General features: G+C 30.9%; 1 protein-coding gene across 1 annotated transcript; it reads left to right on the top strand.

The window, feature by feature from the left end:
• Positions 1 to 10,021, top strand: LOC139501862 (membrane progestin receptor beta-like). The gene is made up of 2 exons (XM_071291085.1): positions 1 to 123; positions 3,850 to 10,021. The coding sequence occupies exon 2, from the start codon at positions 3,858 to 3,860 to the stop codon at positions 4,863 to 4,865; it is 1,008 nt and encodes a 335-aa protein (XP_071147186.1). The 5' UTR covers positions 1 to 123; positions 3,850 to 3,857; the 3' UTR covers positions 4,866 to 10,021.
• Positions 10,022 to 11,322: the final 1,301 nt, after the last annotated feature.

Here is an 11,322-nt window from a genome sequence, read left to right as displayed (position 1 = left end):
GCCGTATCCGAGCATGGCGCAATATTAGAACACATTTTATTTTCCTGTTGCCAAAGCTAGGCGAATGCGGAAGGCTTTCAAGTGAAGCCCGGGAGTATTGCAATATTTTACGATTGCAGTAAGGTAAATGGATTCACTATAACCTAACAATATAAAAGACAAGATGTGAATCTTTTGTACCCAAAAAGAACAAGGTTCTATCGACTTCTTGTGTAACATCCACCCGGCTTAATTCCCTTAGTTGCCATGAGTTAATTTCATATTAAACGGAATCTTTCTGTAATCTTTACCATAAGCACAGACATAATGTCTGGCCACCTAACAGGTAAATTTTAGTTATCTCCGACAAGTATTGCCAGTTGTCGAACCATCTGATCGATGTATTAACGGCTGTTACAATAGTTTTGCAAGACAAGCTATTGACTCTAGAGTCCAAATAACTATGACGTCTTGGAAGGGCAAGGCTTTTTAAAATGTTAGCTTTAACACCTTCCTGTGATGTAAGACCGCATTATTGACTAACTCTGGATGTGCAGTCTGGGCCTTCTGTGATAGGTTTGTGGTCTAGTGGTTAAGACCAATGGCTACAGTGTTGAGGGTCTCAGATTTGATACTGAATGGGCGCTGGAAATTTCAATTCATCACTTTGGTACCCAGACTGGAGCTTCAACTAGAATGCATACATGTACCTGCCAACCTATATAACCTTAAAGAGGGAGATCTACCCCTCAGCTATAACAGCTGATTCTCATTCTGACAAGACTTTCAAGTTTAATATATAACCTGTTTATGTAGTTATCAACAAAACACCAATAAAAGTTAATAAATACACTTTATCCTCAATCCATTGTTATAACCTATACAAGGTGTGATTTATGTTAGATTTTTCAATACATGTACCTCTGAGTCTCATTTAACTCATTATAACATTCCATATATTTATTTTGTTGAGAGTCTCACACACTAAGCATGCTTTCAATCATATTGCAGACCACCAGAAGAATCAAAAAGTTCATTAAACATGATGTGCAAAAAGATTCATCGCCAAGTGAACTTGGTCTTTAAAATTGAAAATTTTCATTCAACTGAGCCTGACATACATGTATCAATTTGCAGTTATTATTTCTTGTTTTTTACACGGCGGCTTGGTTCTTGTGAAGTTGATATACATTGTAGGAGAACTGAATTTCGATTACTTATTCATCAAACATAAAAACTTCTGTCCAAAGTTTACAAATTATAAAATAAGCGTTGATTGTTTATTTATTTCTATTGAAAGTAATGATAAAGCAAGAGAATTATAAATGCAGGTAATTTCAGGTCAAAATTTTCCTTGTAAAATTACCATAAATATGTTAGTGACACATTAATCCTAATTGGGAGTGTACATGGATTCCACTTTACCCTCACAGCTCTTGAGGAGTTCTTTGGTAAGGGAGCAATTTATCAGTCGGATGGGGTAATCGTAATCTGTAAATGTAATCGATTGTAATTGATTACATTTTTAAAGTAATTGACTGTAATCTATAACATTTTCGATTACATGTATTTGTTATTTTATCGATTACAGCAAAATTATGATGTAATAAATCATTGATTACTTTTAATTACATTTTAATTACCTTAGTAAAATAGTACTAGTTTGTTGAAATTAAACCTAGTAAGTATAAATGAAAGTAGACAACTGCATGTTTTCATCTGTTTATAGTACAAATTAAATAGAGTAGGGTCCCTTCATATGAAAAGGAGCTTAGATCTTACCAAGTCTACCCTGCCAACTGGCCCCACTCATGAAAAAGAGTTTGATCCAGATGAATTTAGGCTTCCATATTGCCCAACTTTTAAAAAGTAGTTAAATCATTTATTGGTTAGATACACACATTTGAAATTTCAATGAAACTAGAACACAACCGTGGTATCACAGGTCTGTGACTGAATTAAAGTATATAACTATGCGTAAGCCTTATTTTGTTATTGTCATATGATAGAGTCATGCCGATTATAATAATCACAGTTTTCTCTGCTTTCAAATCTTTCTGTTTGAACCCGTCGACCTGGAACTTAATCAGTTTTTGGTAATATTAATTATTTGGAAAACAAAAGGCCCTAGAATGGAGTATTTTTCAATCAACAGCATTGTCCTATATTAGTTATAAATAAAGATGAATTCTTTGATTCACTGTCTTACGTCATGCCCGCTAACAAATTCATTGAAAACTGTACCTATTGCTTTATTTTATGTCAAGATTTTTAGTATTTGTATTGTTATCTTAAAAAGTCTTACTGATTAAAATACTACAATAGGAAAACATTTAACAATGATTGAATTTAGTAGTGTCAACCCTGTGATTATGACCTGTGTATAAACTATATAGCAAAATTCTAAATACACCGTTTGGTGGTGCGTCTGTCAGATGCGGAACATACAGATAAGGTAATAGGTAAAAGGTGAATAATCTATTGGTATCTGTATCGGATTCGACCTGGAACTTGTTAATTATTGGCAATATTAATTATGTGGAAAACAAAAGGGTCTGGAGTGGTATAATTTTTTATCTACACCACTGTTTTGACTGTCCTGTATTAGCTACATATAAAGTTGAATTCTTGGATTTGTCGTTTTTACCTCAAGACGGTTGACAAATTGGACCTTTTTATTTTAGTATTATAGATACATGTATTGTCATTGCACTCAAACTCAGGTGTGTAGCTATGTTTTGAGCAGATATATATCATGTTATTGAGGGGTATTTGTGAATAATACTATTTAAGGGACTGTGAATTTTTCCGAGCTGTAAGGCAAAGGAAATTCTGTCCCAAGATTGATATTTTTCGCAAATACTCTTCCATAACATGATATATCTGTTTAATTACATCCAATAGATTTGGATTGAAGCTCTCTGTAAAGGTGCAAATAAATGTTTTTTCTTCACTGTAATTATGTTTATGCATAATTTTTTAGGATAGGTGGATATTATCATAGAACCATGTGAATTATAATTGTACTCATACGTCTTAGCTCGCTTTCTTTATGTAACGCCATATCTGAAAGGCGGGAAGATGCTTGCAAGGGTAAGAAAGGAATATCTTAAATGGCAAATACATGTACCATGGTTTGAGGCAAATTCACCGGCAGTGGTAAAAACAGGCAAATTTGTTTGTAATGAAGAAAAATGTAAGAATGTGCGAAAAATACACTGGCTACCAACCAATCAAAATCTAGCATTCTAACATAAGGTGTAATTAACATCAAAATGCTTGTCAAAATGCCCAGGGCCTGCACATGAAATTTGGAGGAAAACATATTTTAATTCTTATAAATTCATTGAACTGTTTAAAGCACACAAGCAAATGAAATGCTCTCTTCAATGACTCATGAAAAGATACATTTAGGGATATTCAAAAGTATCTGTTAAAAACAAATTGTCATTGTCATTTCAAAAGAAGAAAAATAATGAAAAACAACAAACTGTGAATAAAAGACAACATATAAAACTAAATCTGGGGCTTATCTCAGGTACTCCAGAAGGGTAAGCATATACTGTTCCACATATGGCACCTGTAGTGTTGCACATGTAAGTAAAAACTCTGTTGAAGTCTAATTCAAGTATCAATCTTATTCAAGGAAATCATGATGGGAATGCAATTTCTGAAATATCACCAAAGAATGAAACTAATTTACAACATGATTGTTGCATTATTTTCTTATGAAGTAAGCACCACCATAAAAGTGTTATTGTGAACACTTACAAACAATCTAAATAATACAGTATTCTTTTCTTTCAATGTAAGATTCAGTGGATTTTTTTAAGAGAAATTCCTAAAATGATATTTTATTTTATTTTGTAGTCCAAACAATGCCCATCCATAGATTGACTAAAGGTCTGAAGCCAACCATAACAAAACATGAAGTACCATTACTGTACCATGAACCCCATGTAGAGACAGGATTCAGACATATACACCAGCCATGGAGTTACTATGCTTGTAGCTTATTTCAGAAACACAATGAATGTATGAATGTTTGGACTCATTTGATTGGGGTTCTCCTTACAATCTCCCGGGTGATAGGCTTTGCTATTGAGTTTGGTGTTACAGATCCAAAGAAATGGTCACTGTATGCAGGTCTATTCACTATGACCGTGATGTACATGTGCAGTACATTTGCACATTGTTTCTCGAACAAATCCGAGCTGGTCCATTACACAGGATTTATGATTGACTATGCAGGAATTGGTCTGTTTGGTTTTGGTAGTGTGATGCTGCATTACAGTTACTGTATCAAGGATAGCATGAAAGGTGGCATGATTGATACCTTTGCCATCCCTATAGGAATATTCCTAGGCTGGTTGGTGACATTCTGTAATAGTGTCTCAAAGGTCCGTTACACAAGACCTTATCCCTTTACCAGGAAACTATGGCAGTTGATACCAGTGGCCAGTATCTACACCTTCTTAATATTGCCAATACTACATAGAATCTATTTATATTTCTTTCTAAATGAACCAGATCCTAGTATACATGATCATATACAGCAGATAATCTGGTTTATGTTTGCTGGTTTTTTCTTTGGATCAGATATACCACAACGATTCTTCCCAGGGAAGTTTGACTTTCTAGGTCACAGCCACCAAATTTTTCATATATGTATACTATTTGTAACCTTGAATCAGTTGGATGCTGTATATGTAGATTTACATGAAATGAATATAAGTCCATACCATGCCACTTTTATGGGTTCTTTTGGAGCAGTTTTACTAGTCTTACTTGGTAATATTATAATAGTATTGGGCTTTCATATGTTTGTTAGATTTAAAATTTTACCTGAAAGACGTCAGCTTCATCATAATGGTAAACAGCATTAGATATGATATAGCAATATGTAAACTCTGTTTCCTTTACAACATTATTTTTTCATTTCAATGAAGCACAGTGTCTGAACTGTAGCTCTGTTGGTCCCTTATTGATTATATTATTATTATTCTTATGTAGACGAAATGCGCATCTGGCGTACTAAATTATAATCCTGGTACTTTTGATAACTATTGATTTACTAAATGTGCAATTCATCAATATTCAGCATTGTCTTATACACATTTGTTTAGAGTAGTGGAATGGATTTGAGGGGAATTTTTAAGGAATAGCAGGGGAGTTTTCTACAAATGCCTTTTGTTGAATAAATATTGTTTTTTGTTTCATTAATTATCTTATTTTAAAGTTATTGTTCATTTCACCTCACAGAATTCTGAAATCTCCGATAACTATTTATGGTTCTTATCAATTGTCTTATAGTTAATATATGTTTTATCAACTTTAAAAAAAAAAAGGTGATCAAGACCAAGAGACGAACTATCTATCCAATTTCTGGCTGTTCAAAATTTTCCCCATAAATGAAACTCAAATCCAAGTCAAGATACAATTTTTGTTATTATTATTTTTTTTAGCTCTTTGGTGAGCAAACAAGGGACCATAAGAATTTACGTTCTTCTGCTAGATGATATGTTGTTTTGTAATTGTTAAAGGTGTGCTCTGTGATATGTTTATTCCTTGTATTATGTTATCTTTTATTAAGAGTACATTATATCAGAATTTATTCACAAAACAAAATAGTTTTGTATAAAGGACTATAACAACTGTACTCCACTACTCAAATTAACATTTTATTAAAACATAGTGTTTATATTGTGGTATAATAAATTTGAAAAAATAAATAAAACAATTAACAATGTAAAGTAGAAGCATGTTCTTTAATTCCCTTTTTCCTGTAGCATTAGACATTTTATTGGTTTCCTTTTGTTTATTATAATGATTATAGATCAATTGAGTTTTTTTTTAGTTATTTCAATGATTCACATGTACAGTTGACTCATTTTTCCGACAAAACAAAAATATGAGCATATTGTATATTTGCAATGTATAAAGGATTGTAAAAGAGTAGGTTCACAAAGGATGATAATAAATTTGGATATTTTTTTATCTTGTCAAAATTCTTCTAATTTTACTAAGAAAAAATTGTAACATGTAATTAAATTTTATGAAAAATTTACTTGTTTCTTGCACATCATATCATAAATTATGACGTTTTGCATTATTTGAGTTGTAAGTGGATTCAAAATAATTCTTAGCACCTTTAATGCTTTTGATACAGAACAGTTAAGATGGTAGGTTGCTAGTTCAAATTGTGTTACTCAGCCAAAAGCATTATTTGCAATACCGGTACATGTAGTTATGAAAATTTCATTATAAAATCTAAATTTACTGCAGTTGAAATGTCCAAACTATATTTGTAAAATTGAACCCTCTTCAAAGATTGCATTGTTATTTGCTGTTTCAAGGAAATGTTTACACTTAAATGTCATAATGTCATTCATGGTACCTTATTTTACCACCGTTTTTTACTTGTTATAGTTTTGGGTCCAACATATATATATGATCAGAATAGCAAGAGTAAAATCTTGAATGTTGGTCATAATTTAAAATTTTGAAATGTTAACCCACCTTCTCTTTTGTACAAGTATTTATTGTTGATTTTTATAGAGTTTTATTTAATTATTATATTTTATTGATATTGTTAAGCCAGTCAGTCTATGTTATTTCAAGCCAGTCAACCTACTGTGAATTCATTTATTATCGTTGGTATCAATTTTCATTGGATATTTGATTTCAAGGTTTAGCCAATCTCTGTATACAAGGCCTATCTAAAATATGTATTTCGTTGAACATTTGAATTCCCACCTGTACCCATGAAACCCACAAAAATTGGTATCTAACGAATAATAATGAATCCACAGTATATTAATCCTTTAGACTGGCAGGTCCAGTTTTGTTTTCCATGTTTTTCATAAATAACACAATAAGATCTTTATTTTCTGTATTTATTTTGCTATCATCTTTGACAGTCAACAATATTACAAGTACATTTTAGATGTTTATTTAGAAGTTTATGCACATGAACAAATTATATAGTTGTCTCATAGGCAATCAATCATTCCTCGTCTCATTATTTATTTATTTTTGTAAAACAAGGGTTTATTTCTCAGGAATATTATTTTTTTTATGATAGAGAAATAAAATGTGTGTTCAAATTGTATCTTAATTGGTAGATTGCATATTGAAGTCATTGATTATAGTACAACAAATGTATATGAGGATATTTTTTTCTATGTACCACCCTGAAATGGCAATTACTTACGATGATGTTTGAATAATGACAAGGAATACAGATAATTGCACTACATCTTAAATGTATGGAATAATCAAAAATACCAAAAAATTGGGAAGTGAAATCGATGCAATGCATTGAATAACAGTAAAAACTTTTATAAGAGATATAAGATAACTAACCTAAAGAGACCCTGCTATATCAGCAGTGATTATTAGGGTTCTTGTTATGTAAACCAAAAATACTAAAAAAATGGCAATTAAGTAGATACAATGCATTGAATAACAGTAAAAACATCATAAGAGACATCATATAAGATAACTAACATAACCTAAAGAGACCCTGCCATATCAGCAGTATTTAAGCCACCCTAACTTCTTACACTGGAATCGCATCCTGCCGATCTTTGCCAATTGATAGATACAAAATTCACCTCAAAGCAATACCCATCTATTGATTTGTTTTGATTCAATTTAATAATACATTGCTTTTATCTAAATTTACATTTCTTTGTGATCATCCTATTGTAAATATGCTTTTTTTCTTTTTTGGGGGCAAATACAGCAAAGACTTTTAGCATGACCATTTTGTTTTCTTGTAACAGTGAAAACACATTGTTTGTAAAGTACTCCTACAAGTTACCAAATATAGACATGATGCAATAGTTGACAAATGTTTAAACTGTGTCATGTCTTTAAATGAAATCCATCATATATTATTTGTTTGTTCACCAATATTTTGTAAGAATAGTTTATGCTTAACCCAAGACTTACTTCTATTTATATAAATGTCAAATTTTGTATATATATACATTTCATTTAGTATACATGTATAACCTTTGTTATATGAACAAGCATTTAAGTATTTATTCTTACTTTAAACTGAATGAATTTTGTTTCATCATGGTCCCAGCGTATCTCATGAATATAAACTTTGTATAGATATTTTGTTTTTTCCTGATAAACTCTGATTAACAAGAAAAGAATTTACCAAAGTGAACAATTCTCAATACTGATATTATCAATATTTCTTGAAATGTAATTAAAGGAATATAGATTTTACAGTTGCCAGAAAAACACTTTAGTCATTTTTATGCTAGGATGACACTTTTTAAAAATTTTATTGCTAGGATGAAATTAAATGCTAGTGACACAATTTTTAAAAGGTAACAACACAAATATTATGCACTTTTGTATTGTTCTATATGGTAAAAAAAGTCTCCTTAGTATATGCTGGTAATTTTTTTTTCTCTTTACTGACATTTATATTAAATTTGGTGCAAGTAATCAAAAAAATGCAATCTTGAATTATTGCAAGAATATCTACCCCTCTTGACACAGTTTAAAAAAGAAGATCTGATTTGTTTTTCCCCTAAAAAGTAAGATGGTAAGATAACTTATCTATACACATTTGTCTTGTTAGAAGAAATAACTTCATTCTGCAAACTAGGTTTTTCTTACTTGTACATGTGCCATTGCTAAAGCAATCAAGGGCCATGACTCCTAAATGGCAGGAACAATCTTGACCTTTATTTTTTCACCAATCAGAACAATGGAATGCAACTTTAATTTTTTTCGTCAATAACAACATATTAAAATTTGAATTTGATAGGCATTGGTTCAATGGTTTTCAAGGAAATGACATATAAAAGTGCACTTTCTTACATATTCTAATCAATCAAGAACCATAACTCTGTAAACTTAGTAAACCTTGTATCAATGAAATTAAAACTGTATCATGATATGTTTGCTATGTGACCAAAACTCTTTAATTGGGTTCATAAATTACATCAAATAATAATCAGTTTAAAATGTCAAATTTGTAAGATTTTTATACGACCGCAAAATATTTTTTGCGTTGTATAATAGTATGATGTCGTCGTCTGCACTGTTCTGAAGACACATTCAATGGGAAGGTTCAATACCACAAAAGGAAGGTTAAGTTTGATTTTGGGGATGATGGTCCATACCGTTTGTGATTAAGGGGCCAAAACAAGCTTTTTTCTACTTTCAGGAAAATAACTTGTGTATAAGTTTTTCAATTGCTCTGAAATAGTACCACAATGTTTAATACTACAAGTAGAAGGTTTGGATACATTTAGGGGGTAATGGTGTCAACAGTTTAGGAGTTAAGGACCAAAAAGGGGCCAAAAACAAGCATTTTTGTAGTTTCTGGACAATAACTTTTGTGTAAGTTTATGGATCTCTCTGACATTGAACCACAAAGTTTCCATATCACTAAAGGAAGGTAGGGATTGATTTAGGGGGTAATTGCCAACTCATGCAGGAATCAGGGGCCAAAAATAGACTAAAAACAAGCATTTTTCTAGTTTCGAGACAATAACTTGTGTTTAAGAGTATGGATCTCTCTGAAATTTTACTACAATACTCCATACTACAACAGAAATGTTGGGATTCATTGTGGAGATAATTGCTCCATGGGGGGACTCAAAACTTTTGGGGGTTCCAATTTTTTAAGGGGTTCAAATTTTCTTTTTCAAAATTTTGAAGAAGAATCTTAATTGCACAGTATTGCGCAATAGATTTGTTAGATCTTGACAATTATTTTGTGTCGGAAACCTGAAGTTTTCCAAAAATTTAATCACATTACAAGTTCAGACAGGATCAAGCTTGAAAATTGTGTCAAATTTGCCCCAACTGTTCAGGGTTCAACATCTGCGGTCGTATCAGGCTGCGCTCAGCGAAGCAATTTATTTATTTCTGAAATAATTGTCCTTATATGATCTCAAATGTAATTATTGTACCTGAATATCTTCATATATTTACGTGTACATTAATAGTACCAAATTTAATGCACCAGATGAGTACTCATAATGTGGAAATAGAAAAAAAAAAAAAATTACGCAGACATACACCTTAACTGTCCTTTTATTATTTTTTAAATGACATTTTAATGTAACCTCTGTGTTCATATCAAAGTGCATAATCAGAGAACTTTTTTTATATTTTTTAAAATTATTACAAGATCTAAGTAATACATAAATAGGTTTGTTTTTGTGTTAAGGATACACGACTTTGACATGGTTCTTGGAAGTAAAGGGTCCCAAAACAAAGACTTAGTTAAATTTGTTGACTAGATCAACATTTGTTTGTACATGGTACACAAACATAAACTAATTGTGTATTATAATAGTTCACAAAACTTTCATAAACCATTTTTACCTTAAAAAGCCCAATGGTAATTTTATCTTTAATGCTTGGAATGTGTTTTTTGAAGAGTAAAACACATCCAGTGTCATCAATGAACATCACAAAACATGAAGCTTGTTTATATTTTAATAACTGTTTAATGTATCCAGTTTGATATAATGTATGATAGTTTCATCAAAATATAAAGTGATCCATTGAACATTATACATAAGATGAATTGCTCTACTAATAAAATCCCCTTTTTTTTATGTACAAAGCTGGTTGATCTATACAGTAAATTGATTTGTTTTCTTATAACTTCATTGTATAGTCATCATTGTTATTCTCTTTACTTTTCTCTGTGGGTCCTTTTCTACAAAAGTACCACAATTAATTCAACAAATTTTTAAAAGGATAAAAGGGGAGAGTTCCACCCATATGTCCTCATTCAAAAGCTTTGATTGTTAAAAAAAGGGCGTTCAAATCTGAGACTTAACTTTCAGGAAAATTATTTACTTAACTGTTTTTGAGAAGTTATTAATATGTTTTAAAGACAAAAGTATTTGTAATACTGTGTACACTATCATTCACTTGGAATCAAGCTTGAATGAGATCAAGGTTATGTTGATCAGAAACGAGCTTTAAAATTAAAGTATAGTTTTAGTTTATTGTATACAAAAAGCATTGACCAAGAACCAGTATTTAGATCTCTTTATGTTGTTTTCTACAATTATCTGATATGTTGTTTTATAATTTTATAAACATGTGTATATATATATATGGATGTAATAATTGTTACCTTATTTAATTGATTATGGATCAAGGTGTGATAATTGTTAACTTATTATATTGATTATTGCTTGTTGAAGTTTACCTTATTTAAAACATGAAATTAATGTACAGGTTTGATTTACTTGTAACCTTAGCAGTGAAAGTTGGCTCAATATCAACCACTTATAGTTTCCATGGTTTGGCTACTTTCAGTTATGAAAATATATTTTTCAGGCACTT

This window comes from Mytilus edulis, chromosome 1 (genome assembly GCF_963676685.1).
Source record: "Mytilus edulis chromosome 1, xbMytEdul2.2, whole genome shotgun sequence".
NCBI classification, from domain to species: domain Eukaryota; kingdom Metazoa; phylum Mollusca; class Bivalvia; order Mytilida; family Mytilidae; genus Mytilus; species Mytilus edulis.
This window is presented reverse-complemented; position numbering and strand designations above follow the sequence as displayed.